This window comes from Pristiophorus japonicus, chromosome 10 (assembly GCF_044704955.1).
Source record: "Pristiophorus japonicus isolate sPriJap1 chromosome 10, sPriJap1.hap1, whole genome shotgun sequence".
NCBI lineage: Eukaryota > Metazoa > Chordata > Chondrichthyes > Pristiophoridae > Pristiophorus > Pristiophorus japonicus.
Genome location: NC_091986.1, coordinates 161,655,061 through 161,681,424, shown reverse-complemented (window position 1 = coordinate 161,681,424; position 26,364 = coordinate 161,655,061). Strand labels below are relative to the sequence as shown.

General features: G+C 45.8%; 1 protein-coding gene across 5 annotated transcripts in view; it reads left to right on the top strand.

Moving 5' to 3' along the window:
• The window catches only part of mtmr6 (myotubularin related protein 6), a 70,061-nt gene that overhangs the window by 27,923 nt on the left and 15,774 nt on the right, over positions 1-26,364 (top strand). For 4 of the 5 annotated variants that reach the window (XM_070892245.1, XM_070892248.1, XM_070892249.1 and 1 more), the window contains 2 exons: positions 1,563-1,688; positions 13,013-13,062. In XM_070892245.1, coding sequence (XP_070748346.1) covers positions 1,563-1,688; positions 13,013-13,062 — 176 coding nt within the window. The remainder of the gene's footprint in view (positions 1-1,562; positions 1,689-13,012; positions 13,063-26,364) is intronic. The other variant, XM_070892247.1, reaches the window with a different exon arrangement.

Below are 26,364 nucleotides of genomic sequence, written 5' to 3'. Positions count from 1 at the left end.
AAACGGAAACTGTTCTAACTGACTAGAACTGGAGCAAATTTCTAAGATACTCCATTCTAAACCAGTTGCTCCAAAAAAACAGGAGCAACTCAGGCCGAAACTTGGCCCCATTAAGTCAGGCTTTTGCAAGATACAGAGTGGCCTGCTGTACACAATAAGAGCTCTTCACCTGCAAGTCTGGTGAACAAGACCCCCTGTGGAAACAAACATATCACATTATGGGACACAAACAGAAAATGCTGGAAATATTCAGCAGGTCAGGCAGCATCTTTGGAAATGACAGACAAGTTAAAATTTCCATTGTGAACCTTTTGCATCAATTGTTAACTTGCCTGTTCTCTTCAAAGATGTTTGCTGACCTGCTGAGTATTTAAATATTTTCTGTTTAACACTAGATAATGGTTCTGGCTCTCTCAGTAGTCAACTTGCATGATGAAAGGATTAATCTATTGTCTTGACAGGCGACTACCTACAAGCAATTAATATAGTAGTTAGGAATGTGAATTTCCTCACCACCTTGCAAAACAAAGAAATAAAGACACCAGACTCTCTCTCAGAATGCAGATACAAAAGTTATATTAAAGTTGCTGCAAGAAGTAGAAGTTTGTTTTCTCTCCACAGAGCAATGTACATGGAACAAGTTTGATATTATCTGAAACAAGATAGATCATTTAGGTCCATATCATAGGCGGTCCCTTAAATGAGGATGACTTGCTTCCACAAGAGTTCACAGATGTTTCAATGAAGGACCCGATGTTCCAGTCCTGAACTCCAATTGAAGGGGTGGAAGAGGCCTGTGCGTAAATTTTTATTAACGTGTGGTGACTGTTGCCCATCAGCCACCACACGGGCTCGAGAGAGCTAGGCCTTTGTCCAGTGGCAAGGATTAACCAGGACGACTGAAGACCTGCTCTGCTGCATGGACCTAGTGCACACACACATCGCAGTGTGGGCTGGCCCGTGCTGCCCCTGGGTCCTTGGCTCTTCTAGGCCCCGTACCCTCATTCGCCGTACCTCCGCCACGATGTTCCAGGGCCCAGCGCTCCAGCTCTTATTTATAGCCCCAACTTGCGGTGGTGTTCTCACAGGTCGGGGTGGCCCTTCTCCTGTCAAAAGCAGTTTATCAACATAGTGTCCACTACTGATAATGAACAGAATGGTGAACTGAATGTTATAGATGGATGAGCATGTTTTGAAGATAAAAATCTGAAAATAGAGTATAATTCTTTAACCTCAAGTAGGCTTTATGGAGTTGGCGGTGTACAGTCCACTACAGCTTTTTTTTAAAAAAGCTAATAGCACTTAGTGGACATTTAGTCTCTTGGTTTAATTAATGAATCTGTACTTGGATCAAACTGCAAGCCTGTATCCATGAAATAGCCTGTATAATAGGAAGAAATATTTAATAAGTTGACGTCTGACATCGAAGCGGTTAAGTTTTAAGTACCAAAAATATATAAAGCTCAAGTTTCCTTAAGAGCTGCAAATTGTGCTTTACTATCCAAACTTATTTGTCTGAACAGTTCCATGACATTCTTTTTCTCTCCTAATATTTTGAACAGGCTGTGGGACATGAAGGTGCCAGTGTCTTAGTCCATTGCTCTGATGGTTGGGATCGTACAGCACAGGTCTGTTCCTTGGGTTCTCTGCTGTTGGATCCATACTATAGAACTATAAAAGGGTTTATGGTAAGAAAAGCTGCTTTTTAAAAAAAATTACTTCCAGTATTCCTTTTTATCCATGTGTAGATCAAATTAATTTTGGTAAATAACAATTCAGAATGTGGTGTTGTACTTGAAAGATTGGTAATAAATTATACCAGTTCTGATTAATCATGCAAATCTTCCTCTTGTAGGGAGCCAGAATGTGGAGATTCAAATGAATTATAGCTGCTGTTGCTTGATTCCTGGTGACTGAATGGTATACACTAAATCACGTTGCTGTTTGTACCACTGGGTCCTATATAGTCATCAAAATAGTTTGTTTCTGACCAGGATTCAATAATCTTATCGCATAGTAGGATATTGAAGTCCATGAAACTCTTCAGCTGAAGGAAAAGAGATTTACTAACTATTCTCCAGGGTGGATAATAGTCGTAAAAGCAGATCTTTTTGGAAGTTGAGAGAAGGTGGAACTTTTCGATTTCCCACTACTGACATCGCACGCTTTGGTGAATACAAAATTAATGGACCAGTGGCATAAACTGCAATATGATTTAATGTATGTCATTCAGTCAATAAGTCTGAAGAAGCAGGAACCTGGCAGCTATAATTCATTTGATTCTCTACGCTCTGGCTGCCTATAAGGGGTAGATTTGCATGATTGAACAAAACTGTTGGAATTTTTTTATCAATCTCTGTTAAGTAGAACAACAGATTCTGAATTTTAAATAAAGGTGGCTCATACAGACCAAGGAGCTACCGGGTTTGATTCCTAATCTTTGGTGAGTTGACCATAGTAGCAATGAGGGATAAAAACAGAAAATACTGGAAACACTTGGCAGGTCAGGCAGCATCTGTGGAGAGAGAAACAGAGTTAACGGGTCAGGTTGGTGACCTTTCATCAGAACAGGAAAAAATGACAAGCGACCAGAAGCTTAGGGTCACACTTGCACACTGAACGGAGGTGTTCCGCAAAGTGATCACCCATTCTGCGTTTGGTCTTCCCAGTGTAGAGGAGACTGCATAGTGAGCAGTGAATACAGTATACTAAATTGAAAGAAGTATAAGTAAATCGCTGTTTCACCTGGAAGGAATATTTGAGGCCCTGGACGGTAGGAAGGGAAGAGGTAAAAGGGCAGGTGTTGCATCTCCTGCGCTTGCATGGGAAGGTGCCGTAGGATGGGGAGGGGGTGTTGAGGGTAATTGAAGAGTAGACGAGGGTGTCGCGGAGGGTACGGTCAACGTTCCCTCTAAGCTTACACAGCAGTTTGTCGGTCCGGCGCAGCCCAGCACTGGCTTTTCCAAAGTTAAGTTTCACACATCCATGAAAATGTGAATGGGCCGAGCAGCCCCTTAAAGGGGCAGCATACCCCCAAAAAATTAGGAATGCTGGGAGATGTGTTTGAGGGTGGCATCACACTGGAGGTGGCAGAAATGGCGGAGGATTGATGAAAGTTGCCATTTCACGGCGAGAGCAGGAAGCGGCACCGATACAGTCATCAATGTACCAGTGAAGGAGGAGACCTGAGTACGAGTGGAACAAAGAATGTTCCAATTAACCCATGAAGAGGACAGGGTTGCTCGGACCCTTACGGGTTGCCATTGCAGCATCTTTCAATGAAGTCATGGGCGAAGCAGTTCAATGTAAGAACAAGTTCAGCCAGGTGCAGGAGGGTGATGGGGATTGGTTGGGCCTCCGCCCAAGGAAGAAGCAGAAGGCCCTTGGACCGTCCTGGTGGGGGATGAGGGTGGCAATGAGGATACTATTATCTTCCATATCTTTGATTTAGGGAGGGGAAAATAGGCAGGGTTTCCACTTTTTATCATTATACACTGACCCCTGCAAGAAAATACAAGTGCTGTTTCAGCATTCCGATTCAGCTTTAATGGCCCCCAGCTGGTGAATAGCTTGCTAACTCTCACTGTCTGGGTTCACTTGAGAAATAATCACTTGGGTGTGATATTAGAGGGCTGGCAATGGATGTGGAATTGTACTCCAACATGAATTGCTGCCTTCAGGAAAGGAAAAGAAAAAAGTGAAGAAAATTGGTAATGTCTCTCTAAATTACACATGTTAGTCTATTTAGAAAACTTGGTGGAAAAACAGGGACCTTGAAAGAAATGCAAATTCTAATAGTGCAAACAGAATGCAAGTTTAGTCTCTTGGGGGTGGGGAGGGGGAAAGTAGTGGATCGGGTTTAATAATTACTTTAGAGAATAAACCCTGTTGATTTACATGTAGTTATAGTGTACTGTAATGCTAGCCACAATTTCAGTGACGTAGGCTGCAAACTGATTTTTATAGGCTTTTACTTCTGCATTTGTTGTGCAGGCCTGTTTTGGGTGTCATCAGAGGCAGTCTTTCGGAATCGAAGCGAACTTGCTTCCACTCCTAAAGTGGGTTCTTTGATGGCTGAACAGTCCGATACGAGAGCCGCAGACCCTGTTACAGGTGGGACAGACATTCGTCGAGGGAAGGGGTCGGTGTGGCTGGTTTGCTGTGCGCTCCTTCCGCTGCCTGTGCCTGGCCCCTTCATGCTCTTTGCGTTGAGACTCAGAGCTCAACGCCCTCTCGGATGTACTTTCTCCACCTCTGGGTGGTCTTCGGCCAGGTTCTCCCAGGTGTCAGTGGTGATGTCATACTTTACCAGGGAGGCTTTGAGGGTGTCCTTATAACGTTTCCGCTGTCCTTCTTTGGCTCGTTTCCCATGAAGGAGTTCTGCATAAAGCATTTGCTTAGGGAGTCTCGTATCTGGCATGTGAACTATGTGGCCTAGCCAGCGAAGCTGGTCGAGTGTGGTCAGTGCTTCAATACTGGGGATGTTAGCCTGGTCGAGGACACTAATGTTGGTGCACCTGTCCTCGGGATTTGCAGGATCTTGCGGAGACATCGTTGGTAATATATCTCCAGCGACTTGAGGTGCCTTCTATACATCGTCCATGCCTCAGATCCACACAGGAGGGCGGGTATTACTACAGCCCTGTAGAACATGAGCTTGGTGGTGGATTTGAGGGCCTGGTCTTCAAACACACTTTTTTCCTCAGACGGCCAAAGGCTGCACTGGAGGCGATGTTGAATCTCTGCATCAATGTCTGCCTTTGTTAAGAGGCTCCCGAGATATGGGAAATGGTCCATGTTGTCCAGGGCCGCGCCGTGGATCTTGATGATTGGAGGGCAGTGCTGTGCGGCGGTGACAGGCTGGTGGAGGACTTTTGTCTTACAGATGTTAAGCGCAAGACCCATGCTTTCATATGCCTCAGTGAATACATTGGGGCTAAACTCCAGGATATAGTCAATGTGCGCAGACGCAGGCGGCGTCTGCATATTGCAGCTCAACGACAGAGGTTGGGGTGATCTTGGACCTGGCCTGGAGGCGGCGTAGGTTAAGCAGCTTCCCATTGGTTTTGCAGTTTAGTTCCACTCCAACGGGGAGCTTGTTGATTGTGAGGTCGAGCATGGCGGCGAGGAAGATTGAGAAGAGGGTTGGAGCAATGACGCAGCCCTGTTTGACTCCGGTCCAGACGTGGATTGGGTCTGTAATGGATCCATTGGTAAGGATCACGGTCTGCATGTCATCGTGAAGCAGGCGAAGGATGTTTTGGGGGCATCCGAAACGGAGGAGGATGCTCCATAGACCCTCACAGTTGACAGTGTCAAAGACCTTTTGTAAGATCGAAAAAGGCCATGTCTAAGGGCTGGCGCTGCTCCCTGTATTTTTCCTGCAACTGTCATGCTGCAAAGATCATGTCTGTTGTGCCCCAGAGGGGACGAAATCCGCATTGTGATTCCGGGAGGAGCTCCTCTGCCACGGGGAGAAGACGATTGAGGAGAACTCGAGCGACAACTTTCCCAGTGGCTGATAGCAGGGAGATTCCCCTGTAGTTGCTGCAATCGGACTTGTCCCCCTTTTTAAAAAATGGTCACAATCACTGCATCTCTCAGATCTCCCGGCATGCTCTCCTCCCTCCAGATGAGAGCGATGAGGTCATGTATCCGCGCCAACAGCGCCTCTCCGCCATACTTTAGCGCCTCAGCAGGGATTCCATCCGCAAGTGTAGCCTTGTTATTCTTAAGCTGTTTTATGGGTGTGCAACGTCCATGAGCCACTCTTCTGCCACCCACCCACCGCCCCGCCCTCAATCCCTTCTCTTCTAGGCTGAGAGTCAGGAGCTGGACTATGTAACACTGTTGGTTTCTGCTGTGTAATGCAGAGACCCAACTTTGCAACCGGGTTTTCGCCGCGATTTGACCCTCCGCCGCGAAAACCCGGTCATCGGGATCCTCGGGCACCTTTTGGCGGTGGCGCTTCCACGTACCGCGGGGAAGAGGAGTGCTGACGTGAAACGATGTGCAATGCTGCGGAATGTGTTACCATTGTATTTGCAGCTCTCTCCAGGCCCGTACTCTGCGCCCAGAATACCGACGGGGTCAAATCTGTCGGGCCAGCCTTGCCTGCAGCAGCAAGTATGAAGACTTGCAAAAAAGGTTAAGTTAAAGTTTTTGGGCTGGAAATTCATGATAGTACCACTTACCGCCCAGAAATACAAATTTGATCCGAAAAAATCAATTATTGCCCACTGCCCCAAAAATGCAAATTTGATCAATAAGATCCATTTACTGTCCGCCCTAAGTACCATCCTGAAAAGTAAGGTCTTACCTGATCTTAGCCGCTCTTAAGCAGACGGTACGGGCACCTTTTTGAAAACGGGAGTATTTGATGAAAGGCTGCTGAGAGCTTAACACTTAGTGTACAGTAGGGTTTATTTTTACAACTTCATCATTTTCATCCCAGTCGACGTACATCCCTCCCGCAGCCAAAATGCTTTACCCCTGTCCAAGTACATGCCTCCCCCAGTTTGAATGTCTTACCCCAGTGCAAGTGCATGACCTTAGCACCCCCTCCCCCCGCCACCTTAGATGGGGCATTGTGTACAGATTGTTAACCGGTTTATTGGGTAAGATTTGAATAGTGACCGTGCCGTGACTTCTAGATTTCATTCCCTCCGATGCAAGAATGTGATCCGTCTTCCCTGAGTTGTCTCTCTCTCTCGTCTCTCTCTCTCTCTCTCTCTCTCTCTCTCTCTCTCTCTTTCTGTGTCTCTCTCTCTCTCTCTCTCTCTCTCTCGTCTGTCTCTCTCTCTCTCTCGTCTCTCTCTCTCTCTCTCGTCTGTCTCTCTCTCTCTCTCGTCTGTCTCTCTCTCTCTCTCTCGTCTGTCTGTCTCTCTCTGTCTCTCTCTGTCTCTCTCGTCTCTCTGTCTGTCTGTCTGTGTCTCTCTCTCTCTCTCTCTCTGTGTCTGAGAGGAAGGTTCAGAACATAGAATGATGCAGCACAGAAGGTGACCATTCGGCCCAACGTACCTGTGCCAGCTCTTTGAAAGAGCTCTCCTCTTAGTCCCACTTGCCTGCTCTTTCCTCATAACCCTGTGATTTTCTCTTCCAAGTATTGATCCAATTCCCTTTTAAATGTTACTGTTGAATCTGCTTCCACTACCCTTTCACATAACCTGGGCTGGTGCTCTAATGTTTGAGGTGCTGTCCTTCAGATGAGATGTTAAATTGAGATCCAGTCTGCCCTCTCGGGATATAAAAGATCCTTCGGCGCTACTCGAAAAGCAGGGAAGTGTTCCCAGCATCCTGATCTAACCTTTACCCCTCAACCTACGCCACAAAACGACACATGAACCAGCCATTCTTTTGAGGGACCTTGCTGTGCTCAAATTGCCTGTCATATTTACCGACCAAACAATAACGACTACTCTTAAACATAGAAACATAGAAAATAGGTGCAGGAGTAGGCCATTCGGCCCTTCGAGCCTGCACCACCATTCAATATGATCATGGCTGATCATTTTTGCAACTTCAGTACCCCATTCCTGCTGTCTCTCCATATCCCTTGATCCATTCAGCTGGAAGGGCCACATCTAACTCCCTTTTGAATATATCGAATGAACTGGCCTCAACAACTTTCTGTGGTAGAGAATTCCACAGGTTCACAATTCTCTGGGTGAAGAAGTTTCTCCTCATCTCGGTCCTAAATGGCTTACCCCTTATCCTTAAACTGTGACCCCTGGTTCTCGACTTCTCCAACAACGGGAACATTCTTCCTGCATCTAACCTGTCCAATTCCGTCAGAATTTTATGTTTCTATGAGATCCCCTCTCATTCATCTAAATTCCAGTGAATATAAGCCTAGTCGATCCAGTCTGTCTTCATATGTCTGTCCTGGGAATCAGTCTGGTGACCCTTCGCTGCATTCCCTCAATAGCAAGAATGTCCTTCCTCAGATTAGGAGACCAAAACTGAACACAATATTCAAGGTGTGGCCTCACCAAGGTCCTGTACAACGGCAGTAAGACCTCCCTGCTCCTATACTCAAATCCTCTCTCTATGAAGGCCAATCTGCCATTTGCTTTCTTAACTGCCTTCTGTACCTGCATGCCTACTTTCAATGACTGATGTACCATGACACCTCGGTCTCGTTGCACCTCCCCTTTTACTAATCTATCACCATTCAGATAATCTGCCTTCCTGTTTTTGCCATGAAAGTCGATACCTCATACTTATCTACATTATACTGCATCTGCCATGCATTTGCCCACTCAACTAACCTGTCCAAATCACCCTGCAGCCTCTTAGCATCCTCCTCACAGCTCACACTGCCACCCAGCTTAGTGTCATCTGCAAACTTGGAGATATTACATTCAATTCCTTCGTCTAAATCATTAATATATATTGTAAATAGCTGGGGTCCCAGCACTGAACCTTGCGGTACCCCACTAATCACTGCCTGCCATTCTGAAAAGGGCCCGTTTATTCCCATTCTTTGCTTTCAGTCTGCCAACCAGTTCTCTATCCACGTCAATACATTACCCCCAATCCCACGTGCATTAATTTTGCACACTAATCCCTTGTGTGGGACCTTGTGAAAAGCCTTTTGAAAGTCCAAATATACCACATCCACTGGTTCTCCCTTAGTTACATCCTCTCAAAATTCTAGATTTGTCAAGCATGATTTCCCTTTCATAAATCCATGCTGACTTGGACTGATCTTGTTACTGCTTTCCAAATGTACTGCTATTACATCTTTAATAATGGATTCCAGCATTTTCCCCACTACCGATGTCAGGCTAACCGGTCAATAATTCCGTGTTTTCTCTCCCTCCTCTTTTTAAAAAGTGGGGTTACATTAGCTACCCTCCAATCCAGAGGAACTGATCCAGAGTCCATGGAATGTTGGAAAATGACCACCAATGCATCTACTATTTCCAGGGCCATTTCCTTAAGTACTCTGGGATGCAGACTATCTGGCCCTGGGGATTTATCGGCCTTCAATCCCATCAATTTCCCTAACACCATTTCCTGAATAATAAGGAGTTCCCTCAGTTCTTCCTTCTTGCTAGACACTCGATCCCCTAGTATTTTCGGGAGGTTATTTGTGTCTTCCTTAGTGAAGACAGAACCAAAGTATTTGTGGAATTGGTCTGCCATTTCCTTGTTCCCCATTATGAATTCACCTGAATCTGACTGCAAGGGGCCTATGTTTGTCTTTACTAATCTTTTTCTCTTCACATATCTATAGAAGCTTTTGCAGTCAGTTTTTATGTTCCCTGCAAGCTTACTCTCGTACTCTATTTTCCCCCTCCTAATTAAACCCTTAGTCCTCCTCTGCTGAATTCTATTTTTTCTCAGTCCTCAGGTTTGCTGCTTTTTCTGGCCAATTTATATGCCTCTTCCTTGGATTTAACACTATCCCTAATTTCCCTTGTTAGCCACGGTTGAGTCACCTTCCCCGTTTTATTTTTACGCCAGACAGGGATTGTCATTTTCCAACATTCCATGAACTCTGGATCAGTTCCTCTGGATTGGAGGGTAGCTAATGTAACCCCACTTTTTAAAAGAGGAGGGAGAGAAAACACGGAATTATTGACCGGTTAGCCTGACATCGGTAGTGGGGAAAATGCTGGAATCCATTATTAAAGATGTAATAGCAGCACATTTGGAAAGCAGTAACAAGATCAGTCCAAGTCAGCATGGATTTATGAAAGGGAAATCATGCTTGACCAATCTTCTAGAATTGTTGTAGTTCATCTATGTGATTTTTAAATGTCTGCCATTGCCTATCTACCGTCAACCCTTTAAGTATCATTCGCCAGTCTATCCTAGCCAGTTCTCGTCTCATACCATCGAAGTTACCTTTCTTTAAGTTCAGGACCTTAGTCTCTGAATTAACTGTGTCAATCTCCATCTTAATGAAGAATTCTACCATATTATGGGCACTCTTCCCAAAGGGGCCTCACACAACAAGATTGTTAATTAATCCTCTCTCATTACACAAAACCCAGTCTAGGATGGCCTGCTCTCTAGTTGGTTCCTCGACATATTAGTCTAGAAAACCATCTCTTATACACTCCAGGAAATCCTCCTCCAGTGTATTGCTACCAGCTTGGTTAGCCCCATCTATATGTAGATTAAAGTCACCCATAATAGCTGCTGTACCTTTATTGCATTCATTCCTAATTTCCTGTTTGATGCCATCACCAACATCACTACTACTGTTTGGTGGTCTGTACACAACTCCCACTAACGTTTTCTGCCCTTTGGTGTTTCGCAGCTCTACCCATAGATTCCACATCATCCAAGCTAATGTCCTTCCTTACTATTGCGTTAATCTCCTCTTTAACCAGTAATGCTATCCCACCTCCTTTTCCTTTCTGTCTATCCTTCCTGAATATTGAATACCCTGGATGTTGGGTTCCCAGCCTTGCTCACCCTGGGACCATGTCTCCGTAATCCCAATTACATCATATCCGTTAACAGCTGCCTGCGCAGTTAATTATCCACCTTATTACGAATGCTCCTCGCATTGAGACTCTGAGCCTTCAGGCTTATTTTTTTTAGCACTTTGACCTTTATGTTGTATTGTGGCCCTTTTTGATTTTTGCAAGTGATTTCCTGCCCTCCAGTGTTACTTTTCTCCTTCCTACCTTTTGCTTCTGCCCCCTTTTTACTTCCCCCTGCCTCCCTGCATAGATTCCCACCCACTTGTCATATTAGTTTAAACCCTCCCCAACAGCACTAGCAAACACTCTGCCTAGGACATCGGTTCCGGTCCTGCCCAGGCGCAGACTGTCTGGTTTGTAGTGGTCCTACCTTCCCCAGAACTGGCTCCAATGTCCCAGGAATTTGAATCCCTCCCTCTTGCACCAAGTAATTAACATTTTTTTCAATGTTTTAGATCGTCTATATTAGCACACAAGTGAATGGAGAAAAAAACTTGTTTATACGTAATACAACTTGCATTTCCGTGGTGCCTTTCACCACTTCATGACGACCCAAAGTGATTCCCGGCCGCTGAAGCACTTTGTAGTCACTGTTGCATAAGAAACATGTTTATATATTGTTCCCAACATTTGGATTAAGAGACGAGGACATCGTTAACTTGGACCCGTATTCCTTGATTTATCTTCACAGAGCAAAGTTCAAAAATCAAATGTGTTCAGTGAAACTTGGTCATTGAATCGTTATTGCTGAAATAAAGGTATTTATCTTTAGCTGTGGGATTCGGATGCCCTTGCACTAGGTTTGTCGCTTGGGTCATACATGAGAATTGATGAATTAGATTAGATATCCAAGAACTGGGAGTGCTCATGGAACCTCAGCCCAACCAGAGTCAGCGTGTTCTGGAGAAGGTGGGAACATTCTGCATCATTATTGCTTTGGACTGATGTGGTTGTTGACACAAGTGTTCGAGGTGAGCACTGCAAGGGTGACCCTAATTGTGGTGGTAAATTTAGTGTTAGTGCCAATATGAACATGAAACTGAGGAGATTAACAATACTCTGCATGAATCAGCGGATGTGTCAGTGTTTCTGTCACTGGGGTTAGTAATGACAAGACTGATGTCAGTGGGATAAAGTTCAGACATAAGCAAAAGTGAGAGATGGAATTCTATTCTTCTAACTGATTCTTCCTTCGAAATCCCAACTGCTGCTTGTATGATTTTCTTGGCCGCTTCTCTGCCCCCTTGCCGAGCTTGGGCCGGAGCATGGGAGAGACAGGTCGACAACTTGACAGACGCATGCGCAGAACTCGGTCGCTGAAAAAAAATTGTGCATGCTCAGAACTGCGCCTCCGATCTTTGTCGAGTCGAATGGCCTACACCGCCTGCCAACGCCCGCTACATTCTCATTAAATTCCCGCTGGAGGACCTCAGCAGCACGCTATAAAAAATGAGGGACCACCAAATACTGTCGAGAAATGGGCGGCAGGGGAACATGATCAATTTTGGGACCTTTATTTTTTAATTATCTTTCAGCGATTTAGGGTAAGGGTTTTGTAAAATTTTTTTTACATGTTTTTTGCAATTTTTGTTTGTGTTTCCCCCCCCCCCCCCCCCCATCCTCCTCCCCCAAGGCCTCTCGCAGCGCTACCGGCCTTGGACTAAAGTTGCCGAAACTTGTGGTTTTCACCACAAATCCTCGTGCAACGCCGATTTTACTGATGCGACACAAAGGCTGAAAGTTCGGCCGAAAAATGGTCGGGCAGCGAAAACGGTAATTTTGACGTAGAACTACCGTTTTCGCCGAAATCCGAAAATCTTGCCCCAGAGTGAAAACATTACAGCTGTTGCTTAATATTTAGTGTTTACTTTATAGAAACTGGTTCCTTTTAATTAGGCACAGCACTCCTAGACCCCCGTTAACGTCTTCAATTCCGTTGGTTCCTTTGCTCTATGGAATGCAGCTGATAAAGGGATAAATAAGGCTTCTCTCTTTGCCTGCATGCCTATAATTTAATAGTGCCTTCGTAGCCAGTCGACTCATTCCTTATTGATGATATTATCCACACTTTAAATGATGAGACTTTTAGCATTCAATTTAAACTTTAGGGTTGGGATTTAGAGCATAAAATAAAGGCATAATTGACTTGTAGGTAGGCGTGACAACATGCAGACCATTGTTATAATGTGTTGGCAAGGGAAAGTGTTATCAGCATAATCATGAGTTAATTCAAACACTGTAATTCTTATCTTAATGAAACTTGAAGAACATAATTTGTTTTAGAAGAAAGTATACTGATAAAACCCCTAGTTTGTGTAAGGAAACTGGATTAAACGGGAGGAACCTGACACTTCCCAATGATTATTCTGTTGGTTGTGATCTGCTAAACCATGAACCAGTACAGTAATCTCACTTCAGTGAGTGGTACATTGTAATACACTGACAAAAAACACTCATCTAATTAAGTTATAGTTTTGGATGTTTCTTTGTCCGACACACATCTGTTGCATATACTAAGTACATAATAAATATTTTCATTTTTTTGTGACTAATGTTTTTTCTATTGCAAGGTTTTGATCGAAAAAGACTGGATTTCATTTGGCCACAAGTTTGCTGACAGGTATAGTAAATGCTGCTTTGAGTGGGAAAAATTGTAATTTTTAATAAACTAGATACTTGAAAATAGTTGAGCTGCTGCTAAAACATTTTTTTGATTCATGGTTCAGACTCGGTTAATTGGAGTCTTGTGTACATCTTGCGCTAAAATGTTTTTATCTGTACCCCTTTTGAATTATCATCAATTGTCATTCTTTCAGCAAGATTAATATAAATTTGAACTCTGGTAGTATAATATGTTTGAAGTCTTCAAAATGTCAGGATCACTTTTTTTGGATTTTTGTTATGTTCAGAATAACTCCACAAGACTGTATACTGTAAGCTCAAACTGTTGTGACCTTGTAACTCCAGAGTGAGGAAGCAGCATGGTAGACTGCCTTTTTATACCTGCTTGCCCAGGGTTGCAGGTGACCCTTGGGACTCCCAAAGGTGCGCCCTCTGGTGGCAAGTCTTAAACATTGGTAATGTTTACATACATAACATCATTTCCACCCCCAACCGTCACCCCCCCCCCCCCCCCCCAAAGTCTTTGATACAAGTTATTTACAAGTTGAGGCGATCCGGGGCTCTGTGTTCCCGGGTTGATCTCCTGAGTTGAAGTCCTGGCATGGGTGAGTTGGTCGGATCATTGCTGCACTGCAGTGTGGCTTGTCTGATCGGACTGTCTGGCATGGTGGGTTCATCCTCGTGGTTGACCGCGAGGTCGATTGCTGGTTGGGTGTGTGTTGGTGGATCAATGATGATGTCCTCTTCAAACTGTTCTTGGTTGTCAGTGAACCGCAGTTTGGTCTGATCCAAGTGCTTTCTACACGTTTGTCCAGTCAAAAGTTTAACAACAAACGCTCTATTCCCCTCCTTGGCTAACACAGCGCCAGCGACCCATTTGGGACCATGACCATAATTAAGAACAAACACAGGGTCATTAACCTCAATGTCACGCGATACAGCCGTGCGATTATGATGCACGTTATGCTGGTGACTTCGGGTTTGTACATGGTCATTGAGATCCGGGTGGACTAAGGAGCGCCTGGTTTTCAGTGCTCTCCATTAGCAATTCTGCTGGGGAACTCCGGTAAGCGAATGGGGTCGTGTGCGGTAACTGAGCAGAATCCGAGATAACCGGGTCTGCAGAGAACCCTCCGTCATGTGTTTCAAGCTCTGCTTGATGGTTTGGACTGCCCGGTCCACTTGACCATTGGATGCAGGCTTAAACGGTGCAGATCTGACATGCTTGATGCCATTGCGGGTCATGAACTTGTTGAATTCTGAGCTGGTGAAACATGGTCCATTGTCACTAACTAGGACGTCGGGCAAACATGGCCCGGAGGCTTTCAATGGTGGCAGTGGATGTACGCGACGACATTATTATACATTCAATCCATTTAGAGTAAACGTCCACTGCTACTGGGAACGTCTTTCCTAGAAAGGGGCCAGAGAAATCTAAGAGGACCCTGGACCGACCACAGTTTGGAGGGCCATGACCACAGACTCAGTGGGGACTCCCTTGGTGCATTGCTCAACTGTGAGCAAGTGTTACATTGGTGTATGCATGACTCCAATTCCGGTAAATGCCGGGCCACCAAATGTACGACCTGGCGATAGCCTTCATCATGTCTATGCCTGGGTGGGTACTGTGAAGGTCACGTACAAACATTTCCCTGCCTTTTTTTGGCAAAATTACATGATTTTCCCCCATAGGAGACGGTCTGAATGGATGGACATTTCATCCTTGCGTCGGTGGAACAGCTTAATTTCGTCTTGCATTTCCACGGAAACCGCCGACCAGCTCCCATTGAGGACGCAGCTTTTTACAAGTGATAGCACAGGGTCTTGGCTAGTCCAGGCCCTGATCTGACGAGCCATGACGGGTGACCTCTTGCTCTCAAAAGCATCTATTACAAGAAGCAAGTCTGTGTTGCGCCATTTCCACCCCGGTGGACTGAGGGCATCAGCACAGTTCTCCGTGCCTGGTCTGTGGCGGATTACATAGTCATATGCAGATAACATTAGTGCCCATCTTTGCATGCAGGACGAAACATTGGTGTTAACACTTTTGCTTTCTGAGAACAACGAAATGAGCGGCTTGTAGTCGGTTTCGAGCTCGAACCGGAGTCCAAATAGGTATTGGTGCATTTTCTTAACCCTGTATACACATGCTAATGCTTCTTTCTCAACCATACTGTAGGCTCTTTCAGCCTTAGATAAGCTTCTGGTCGCATATGCAACTGGTTTCAGTTTGCCTGACACATTGACTTGCTGTAACACACAACCGACCCCGTACGACGATGCATCACAAGCTAGTACTAAACGTTTACACAGGTCATGCAATACAAGTAACTTGTTAGAACATAGCAGGTTTCTGGCCTTGTTAAAGGCTGTGTCTCGAGAGTTACCCCAAACCCAGTCGTAACCCTTGCGTAGCAGTAAATGCAAAGGTTCCGGCAAAGTCCTCAATCCCAGTAGAAAGTTACCAAAATAGTTGAGTCCCAGGAACGAACGCAGCTCCGTCACATTCTGCGGTCTGGGTGCATTCTTGATGGCCTCCGTCTTGGAATCCGTGGGTCTGATGCCATCCGCCGCAATCTTTGTCCCCAGAAATTTGACCTCTGGCACCAGGAAAGCACACTTTGAGCGTTTCAGTCGCTTTAGAACCTCTTCCAGGTTGTGCAAGTGTTCGGTGGTGCGATCAGTGATCAGGATGTTGTCTTGAAACACCACGGTGCATGGAACTGATTTCAGCAGACTCTCCATGTTCCTCTGGAAGATGGCCGCAGCTGAGCGAATCCCAAAGGGCATCTGTGGTATATGAACAGTCCTTTGTGCGTGTTGATGTACGTCAATGTTTTCGAAGGTTCAGCCAGCTCCTGTGTCATGCAGACAGAGGTTAGATCCAGCTTGGTGAACGACTTACCCCACTTCCCCCTGCTAGCATTGCGAACCGGTCATGTGCTTTGGGTAGTGGGTACTGGTCCTGTAACGAGACTTGGTTGATCTTTAACTTGTAGTCCCCGCAGATTCTGATCGTCCAATCGTTTTTCAACACCGGAACAATTGGACTGGCCCACTCGTTGATCTCGACTGGCGATATGATCCCCTCTCTTTAAAATCTGTCCAGCTCGATCTCTACTTTCTCTCGCGTCATGTATGGAACCACTCGGGCCTTGTGATGAATGGGTCATGCATCATAGATGGATCTGCATTTTGGTGCCTGTGAAGTTGCCGATGCCTGGCTCGAATAACGACGGGAATTTGTTTAGCACTTGGGTGCACAAGGTGTCATCCACTGAAGACTGCTTTGATGTCGTCCCAGTTCCATCGGATCGTTCCTAGCCAGCTTCTGCCGAACAACGCTGGGCCATCGCTTGGTACAATCCATAGTGGTAAATCATGCACAGCTCCATCGTACGATACCTTCACTGCCGCACTGCCAAAGACTGGTATGAGCTCTTCGTGCAAGTGCGCAGCTTGGTGTGGATCGGGCTTAGTTTTGGCCTTTTGTGCCTTGTTGCCCCATAGTTTCTCAAAAGCCTTCTGGCTCATAATTGACAGACTCACCCCCGTGTCCAATTCCATGGAAACTGGAAAGCCGTTTAATTTGACTTAACATTATCGGAGGGCTTTTGGTGGTGAAGTTGTGTATCCCATACAGTTCCTCTTCAGCCTCGGGTTGAGTTGCCTCTCTTACTTGTTCAGTGCGTATTTGCTGGATTTTGGGGGAGAAGTGCTGCTTGGAATCGGCCACGAGGTCATTCTTCGCAAACTGCTGTCTACCCAATCCTTAGATCTGAGCAAGGCCATCATGATGGCTCAGGCTTTCATGTCCACGAATGATAACACCAAACAGATATCATTGCAACATCGAAGCTCACCGGCAAGTATTGTGCATAAAATAACGCCTTCAGCAGGCAGAACTGTACATGGCGTGAATGTGAATGCGCCGGATCGGTCGTCATCTGCCAACTCTGCCACGTGGTGATTTGCAGACAGTCTGCACATTCGCTGGAGGTGCCCCATTGTTCCACAGCCCTTGCACACGTAGTGCTTGAATCGACATTGATGGGCTCTATGATTACCCCCGCAGCACCAACATGGTGTTAATGGATTCGCATTCATGCCCCACGATGGACTCTGAGTCATCCTAGGTCTGGCTTCTGCAGGTGTGTTGGCCCTGCCATATACAATTCTCCCAATCATCACCCTCAGCAAATCTCTTAAGAATACCAACGGCAGCCATAACCGCATGAAAGTTCGTGATCTGTTACTTGTCGCCAATTGTTATGTTCACTAACTCCAAGACCGTATATTGTAAGCTCAAATTGTTGTGACCGTGGTCTCTCTTTAATGTAACTCCAGAATGAGGAAGCAGCAGGTTAGACTGCCTTTTATACCTGCTTGCCCAGAGTATGCAGGTGACCCTTGGGTCTCCCACAGGTGCGCCCCCCCTGGTGGCAAGTCTTAAACATTGGTCATGTTTACATACATAACAGATTTGAATTATTTTCTTTTTAAAAAAAAAAAAAAGTCCAGTAAATATTCGACTGTATGGGGGGAAAAAATGTTGATGTAAAATTGCGTTGGAAAAATGTTAAAGGTCCAACCTCCAGGATCTCAATCCTAACAATTTCACATTTATAATGAAGATTCAATGACCCTATATTTTGCATAAACCAAAATAAAGAGCTTACATTTATATTACACCTTATGTCCTCAGCACCTCCCACACTGCTTCATAACTAATGAATTACTTTTAAAGTGCAGTCACTGTTATGTAGGCAAACAAAAGCCATTTAGCGCACAATAAGTTACATGAACAGCAAATGAGATGAATTACCAAAGGGCAGAAAACGCTAGTAGGAGTTGTGTACAGACCACCAGTCATAGTGAGATTGGCGATGGCATCAAACAGGAAATTAGGGATGCGTACAATAAAGGCACAGCGGTCGTCATGGGTGACTTTAATCTACATATAGATTGGGCTAAACAAACTGGTAGCAATACAGTGGAGGAGGATTTCCTCGAGTGTATAGGGATGGTTTTCTAGACCAATATGTCGAGGAACCAACTCGAGGGCTGGCCACCCTCGACTGGGTGATGTGTAATGAGAGGGGATTAATTAGCAATCTTGTTCTGCGAGACCCCTTGGGGAAGAGTGACCATAATATGGTAGAATTCTTCATTTAAGATGGAGAGTGACACAGTTAATTCAGAGACTAGGGTCCTGAACTTAAAGGTAACTTCGATGGTATGAGACGTGATTTGGCTAGGATAGACTGGTGAATGATACTTTAAGGGTTGACGGTAGATAGGCAATGGCAGACATTTAAAGATCACATGGATGAACTTCAACAATTGTACATCCCTGTCTGCTGTAAAAATAAAACGGGGAAGGTGGCTCAACCGTGGCTTAGAAGGGAAATTAGGGATAGTGTTCAATCCAAGGAAGAGGCATATAAATTGGCCAAAAAAAGCAGCAAACCTGAGGACTGGGAGAAATTTAGAATTCATCAGAGGAGGAGAAAGGGTTTAATTAAGAGGGGGAAAATAGAATACGAGAATAAGCTTGCGGGGAACATAAAAACTGACTGCAAAAGCTTCTACAGATACGTGAAGAGAAAAAGATTAGTGAAGACAAATGTAGGTCCCTTACATTAAACAGATGAATTTATAGAAACATAGAAACATAGAAACATAGAAAATAGGTGCAGGAGTAAGCCATTCGGCCCTTCTAGCCTGCACCGCCATTCAATGAGTTCATGGCTGAACATTCAACTTCAGTACCCCATTCCTGCTTTCTCGCCATACCCCTTGATCCCCCTAGCAGTAAGGACCTCATCTAACTCCTTTTTGAATATATTTAGTGAATTGGCCTCAACAACTTTCTGTGGTAGAGAATTCCACAGGTTCACCACTCTCTGGGTGAAGAAGTTCCTCCGCATCTCGGTCCTAAATGGCTTACCCCTTATCCTTAGACTGTGACCCCTGGTTCTGGACTTCCCCAACATTGGGAACATTCTTCCTGCATCTAACCTGTCTAACCCCGTCAGAATTTTAAATGTTTCTATGAGGTCCCCTCTCATTCTTCTGAACTCCAGTGAATACAAGCCCAGTTGATCCAGTCTTTCTTGATAGGTCAGTCCCGCCATCCCGGGAATCAGTCTGGTGAACCTTCGCTGCACTCCCTCAATAGCAAGAATGTCCTTCCTCAGGTTAGGAGACCAAAACTGTACACAATACTCCAGGTGTGGCCTCACCAATGCCCTGTACAACTGTAGCAACACCTCCCTGCCCCTGTACTCAAATCCCCTTGCTATGAAGGCCAACATGCGATTTGCTTTCTTAACCGCCTGCTGCACCTGCATGCCAACCTTCAATGACTGATGTACCATGACACCCAGGTCTCTTTGCACCTCCCCTTTTCCTAATCTGTCACCATTCAGATAATAGTCTGTCTCTCTGTTTTTACCACCAAAGTGGATAACCTCACATTTATCCACATTATGCTTCATCTGCCATGCATTTGCCCACTCACCTAACCTATCCAAGTCGCTCTGCAGCCTCACAGCATCCTCCTCGCAGCTCACACTGCCACCCAACTTAGTGTCATCCGCAAATTTGGAGATACTACATTTAATCCCCTCATCTAAATCATTAATGTACAGTGTAAACAGCTGGGGCCCCAGCACAGAACCTTGCGGTACCCCACTAGTCACTGCCTGCCATTCTGAAAAGTACCCATTTACTCCTACTCTTTGCTTCCTGTCTGACAACCAGTTCTCAATCCATGTCAGTACACTACCCCCAATCCCATGTGCTCTAACTTTGCACATCAATCTCTTGTGTGGGACCTTGTCGAACGCCTTCTGAAAGTCCAAATATACCACATCAACTGGTTCTCCCTTATCCACTCTACTGGAAACATCCTCAAAAAATTCCAGAAGATTTGTCAAGCATGATTTCCCTTTCACAAATCCATGCTGACTTGGACCTATCATGTCACCTCTTTCCAAATGCACTGCTATGACATCCTTAATAATTGATTCCATCATTTTACCCACTACCGATGTCAGGCTGACCGGTCTATAATTCCCTGTTTTCTCTCTCCCTCCTTTTTTAAAAAGTGGGGTTACATTGGCTACCCTCCACTCCATAGGAACTGATCCAGAGTCAATGGAATGTTGGAAAATGACTGTCAACGCATCCACTATTTCCAAGGCCACCTCCTTAAGTACTCTGGGATGCAGTCCATCAGGCCCTGGGGATTTATCGGCCTTCAATCCCATCAATTTCCCCAACACAATTTCCCGGCTAATAAGGATTTCCCTCAGTTCCTCCTCCTTACTAGACCCCCCGACCCCTTTTATAACCGGAAGGTTGTTCGTGTCCTCCTTCGTGAATACCGAACCAAAGTACTTGTTCAATTGGTCCGCCATTTCTTTGTTCCCCGTTATGACTTCCCCTGATTCTGACTGTAGGGGACCTACATTTGTCTTTACTAACCTTTTTCTCTTTACATATCTATAGAAACTTTTGCAATCCGTCTTAATGTTCCCTGCAAGCTTCTTCTCATACTCCATTTTCCCTGCCCTAATCAAACCCTTTGTCCTCCTCTGCTGAGTTCTAAATTTCTCCCAGTCCCCAGGTTCGCTGCTATTTCTGGCCAATTTGTATGCCACTTCCTTGGCTTTAATACTATCCCTGATTTCCCTTGATAGCCACGGTTGAGCCACCTTCCCTTTTTTATTTCTATGCCAGACAGGAATGTACAATTGTTGTAGTTCATCCATGCGGTCTCTAAATGTCTGCCATTGCCCATCCACAGTCAACCCCTTAAGTATCATTCGCCAATCCATCTCAGCCAATTCACGCCTCATACCTTCAAAGTTAGCCTTCTTTAAGTTCTGGACCATGGTCTCTGAATTAACTGTTTCATTCTCCATCCTAATGCAGAATTCCACCATATTATGGTCACTCTTCCCCAAGGGGCCTCGCACAACGAGATTGCTAATTAATCCTTTCTCATTACATAACACCCAGTCTAAGATGGCCTCCCCCCTAGTTGGTTCCTCGACATATTGGTCTAAAAAACCATCCCTTATGCACTCCAGAAAATCCTCCTCCACCGTATTGCTTCCAGTTTGGTTAGCCCAATCTATGTGCATATTAAAGTCACCCATTATAACTGCTGCACCTTTATTGCACGCACCCCTAATTTCCTGTTTGATGCCCTCCCCAACATCACTACTACTGTTTGGAGGTCTGTACACAACTCCCACTAACGTTTTTTGCCCTTTGGTGTTCTGCAGCTCTACCCATATAGATTCCACATCATCCAAGCTAATGTCCTTCCTAACTATTGCCTTAATCTCCTCCTTAACCAGCAATGCTACCCCACCTCCTTTTCCTTTTATTCTGTCCTTCCTGAATGTTGAATACCCCTGGATGTTGAGTTCCCAGCCCTGCTCATCCTGGAGCCACGTCTCCGTAATCACAATCACATCATATTTGTTAACATCTATTTGCACAGTTAATTCATCCACCTTATTGCGGATACTCCTTGCATTAAGACACAAAGCCTTTAGGCTTGTTTTTTTAACACCCTCTGTCCTTTTAGAATTTTGCTGTACAATGGCCCTTTTTGTTCTTTGCCTTGGGTTTCTCTGCCCTCCACTTTTCCTCATCTCCTTTCTGTCTTTTGTTTTTGCCTCCTTTTTGTTTCCCTCTATCTCCCTGCATTGGTTCCCATCCCCCTGCCATATTAGTTTAACTCCTCCCCAACAGCACTAGCAAACACTCCCCCGAGGACATTGGTTCCGATTCTGCCCAGGTGCAGACCGTCCGGATTGTACTGGTCCCACCTCCCCCAGAACCGGTTCCAATGCCCCAGGAATTTGAATCCCTCCCTGCTGCACCATTGCTCAAGCCACGTATTCATCTGAGCTATCCTGCGATTCCTACTCTGACTAGCACGTGGCACTGGTAGCAATCCCGAGATTACTACTTTTGAGGTCCTACTTTTTAATTTAGCTCCTAGCTCCTTAAATTCATTTCGTAGGAACTCATCCCTTTTTTTACCGATGTCATTGGTACCAACGTGCACCACGACAACTGGCTGTTCTCCCTCCCTTTTTAGAATGTCCTCCACCCGCTCCGAGACATCCTTGACCCTTGCACCAGGGAGGCAACATACCATCCTGGAGTCTCGGTTGCGGCCGCAGAAACGCCTATCTATTCCCCTTACAATTGAATCCCCTATCACTATCGCTCTTCCACTCTTTTTCCTGCCCTCCTGTGCAACAGAGCCAGCCACGGTGCCATGAACTTGGCTGCTGCTGCCCTCCCCTGATGAGTCATCCCCCTCAACAGTACTCAAAGCGGTGTATCTGTTTTGCAGGGGGATGACCACAGGGGACCCCTGCACTACCTTCCTTGCACTACTCTTCCTGCTGGTCTTCCATTCCCTCGCTGGCTGTGGACCCTTCTCCTGCAGTAAGACCAACTCGCTACACGTGATACTCACGTCATTCTCAGCATCGTGGATGCTCCAGAGTGAATCCACCTTCAGCTCCAACTCCGCAACGCGGACCGTCAGTAGCCGGAGGTGGACACACTTCCCGCACATGTAGTCGTCAGGGACACTGGTGTTGTCCCCGTGTTCCCACATGGTACAGGAGGAGCATATCACGTGACCGAGCTGTCCTGCCATGACTTAACCCTTAGATACACTTAAATTATAATGGGGAACAAAGAAATGGCAGACCAATTGAACAAATACTTTGGTTCTGTCTTTACTAAGGAAGACACAAATAACCTTCCGGAAATACTAGGGGACCAAGGGTCTAGCGAGAAGGAGGAACTAAAGCAAATACTTATTAGTAAGCAAATTGTATTAGGAAAATTGATGGGATTGAAGGCCGATAAAACCCCAGGGCCTGATCGTCTGCATCCCAGAGTACTTAAGGAAGTGGCCCTAGAAATAGTGGATGCATTGGTGGTCATTTTCCAACATTCTGTAGACTCTGGATCAGTTCCTATGGACTGGAGGGTAGCTATAATGTAACCCCACATTTTAAAAAAAAAAGGAGGGAGAGGGAAAACGGAATTACAAACTGGTCAGCCTGACATCGGTGGTGGGGAAAATGTTGGAATCAATTATTAAAGATGTAATAGCATCGCATTTGGAAAGCAGTGACAACATTGGTCCAAGTCAGCATGGATTTATGAAAGGGAAATCATGCTTGACACATCTTCTGGAATTTTTTGAGGATGTAACTAGTAAGTGGGCAAGGGGGAGCCAGTGGATGTGGTGTATTTGGACAAGGTCTCACACAAGATTAGTGTTCAAAATTAAAGCACTTGGTATTGGCGGTAATGTATTGACGTGGATAGAGAACTGGTTGGCAGACAGGAAGCAAAGAGTAGGAATAAACGTGTCCTTTTCAGAATTGCAGGCAGTGACTAGTGGGGTACCGCAAGGTTCAGTGCTGGGACCCCAGCTATTTACAATATACATTAATCATTTAGACGAAGGAATTGAAAGTTTGAAGATGACACTAAGCTGGGTGGCAGTGAGCTGTGAGGAGGATGCTAAGAGCCTGCAGGGTGACTTGGACAGGTTCGATGCGTGAGCAAATACATGGCAGTTGCAGTAAAATATAGATAAATGTGAGGTTATCCATTTTGGTGGTAAAAACAGGAAGGCAGATTATTATCTGAATGGTGACAGATTAGTAAAAGGGGAGGTGCAACGAGACTTGGGTGTCATGGTACATCAGTCATTGAAGGTTGGCATGCAGGTACAGCAGGCGGTGAAGAAGGCAAATGGCATGTTGGCCTTCATCGCGAGAGGATTTGAGTATAGGAGCAGGGAGATCTTACTACAGTTGTACAGGGCCTTGGTGAGGCCATACCTTGAATATTGTGGACAGTTTTGGTCTGCTAACCTGAGGAAGGACGTTCTTGCTATTGAGGGAGTGCAGCGAAGGTTCACCAGTCCGATGCCCGGGATGACAGGACTGACATATGAAGAAAGACTGGATCGACTTGACTTATTTTCAATGCAATTTAGAAGAATGAGAGTGGATCTCATAGAAACATATAAAATTCTGACTGGATTGGGCAGGTTAGATGCAGGAAGAATGTCCCGATGTTGAAATCCAGAACCAGGGGTCACAATCTAAGGATAAGTGGTAAGCCATTTAGGACCGAGATGAGGAGAAACTCCTTCACTCAAGAGTTGTGAGCATGTGGAATTCTCTACCACAGAAAGTTGTTGAGACCAGTTCGTTAGATATATTCAAAAAGGAGTTAGATGTGGCTAAAGGGATCAAAGGGTATGGAGAGAAAGCAGGAATGGGGTACTGAAGTGCATGATCAGCCATGATGAAATTGAATGGTGGTGCAGGCTCGAAGGGCCAAGTGGCCGACTGCTGCACCTAGTTTCTGTGGGCCCAAGTTTCCACATGATTTGCGCCTGATTTTTAGGAGCAACTGGTGGAGATTGGACTATCTTAGAATTCGCAATTCTCCACTTTTTTTTTTCTGCAGTTCTAGTCAGGTAGAACAGTTCTACTTTGGAACAGAACTTTTTCTTCAAAAGGGGGCGTGTCCGGCCACTGACGCTTGATTTGAAAGTTTCCACAGTGAAAATGTACTCCAAACTAAAGTAGAATGGAGCAAGTGAAGATTTTTGTAGAACTGAAAAAACCTGTTCTACACATTAAAAAAATTAGGCGCAGGTTACAAATCAGGCGTCCAGAACGGGGTGGGGGGGGAAGAGAACTCATTAAATTCTACAATCAATCCTTATTTATACTAAAACAAATATTATACAAATAAATCCAACCTGAATAAACATTTATAAGCAAAGAAAAGATTAAATAAACCATCTTCCTACCTGTGTGAAAGTGCTTCAGCCAGGGAGAATGGTGCAGCAAGCCTCACAAAACGAGGGAGCCAACCGAACGCGGGCGGGAGGCAGGGAGCCAGGGAGGGAGCCTACCGAATGTGGGAGGGGAGGGGGGGAGAGGGGGAGAGGGGAGGGAGCCGACCGAACGCGGGGGGGGGGGGCGCGGGGGGGCGGGGGGGGGGGGGCGCGGGGGGGCGGGGGGCGGAGGGAATGGAGCCGTTCCAGACAGCTGGCGGGAAAGAGAGAAGGCTGCAGGAAGCCTCAGAAATTGAGGAGCCATTTCCCGACGGCAAAAGGGGGAGGTCGTCGGGAAACGGCTGCCTCAACTTTCTGAGGCTTACTGCACCCTTCTCACTGCTACAAGAAGCCTCTGTGCTGATGGCAATGTACTTTTATTAAAAAATGTTCAAAAACTAAACAGCTACAAAGAACTACAAAAATGGCCGAGTGCCAATGTTTTTTTCACACTGAGCATGCGCGAACGCTCCAATGCGCACGTGCAGCGTTGCCGGCAGGAAGAAAACTAATTTAAATAGTACCCGCCCCCTCCCACTTACAAAATCGGCGCGAGTGTAGGCTCCGCCTCCCCTGGGCGCCGCGCCAAGCAGACAAGGAGTTGCAAAGCGCTCCAGAATCGCTCGTTTTTTTTTCCGCCGCCGTTTTAGGCGCGAAAAACAGGCGGGGCGCCCAGCTCGGAGGGGCGCCCGTTTTTTATCATGTGGAAACTTGGGCCCTATGTTTCTATGTTTCTATAATCTGTTTCTGGTGATATTGGCTGGGACACTGGGATAATTTCCTGCTCCACTTTGAATAGTGTCTTGGGATCTTTTACATCCATTGGAAACAGACAGTTTAATGCTTTGTATGAAAATGGCACTCTTAACAATGTAGCACTTCCTCAGAGCAGCATTGAAGTGTTAGAATCAGAATTGCATATTGCATTATGCACATTTATATATTTCCAAAATGGAGCCCAATTTGGTCGCACATGACCACTTGTGAATTGCTCCAATTTAGAATTGTGCAATCATTGGACCCAAGTTTCCACAAGATAAAAAACGGGCGCCCCTCCGAGCTGTGCGCCCGTTTTTCGCGCCTAAAACGGCGCCTAAAAAAATCCTCGGTATTCTCCACCGACTTACAGGTCCTGTGACATTCGGCACAGCCGGCACGAGCTGTGGGGGGGGCGGAGCCAGGTCCCTTCGCTGAAAACAGTGCCGGGACCTCTGAACATGCGCGCTACAGTCGGCACGCAAGTGCAGTAGCTCCAGGCGCCGAACTGTGTGGGAGGGGCCCGCACGCAGCCCCTAGCCCTGGCCCAATGGCCTCACTGGGGCTGCGTGAATGAGGCTCCTCCCACGGCCAGCTCCTGCTCCCTGCCTGACCAGTCCCGACACTCGC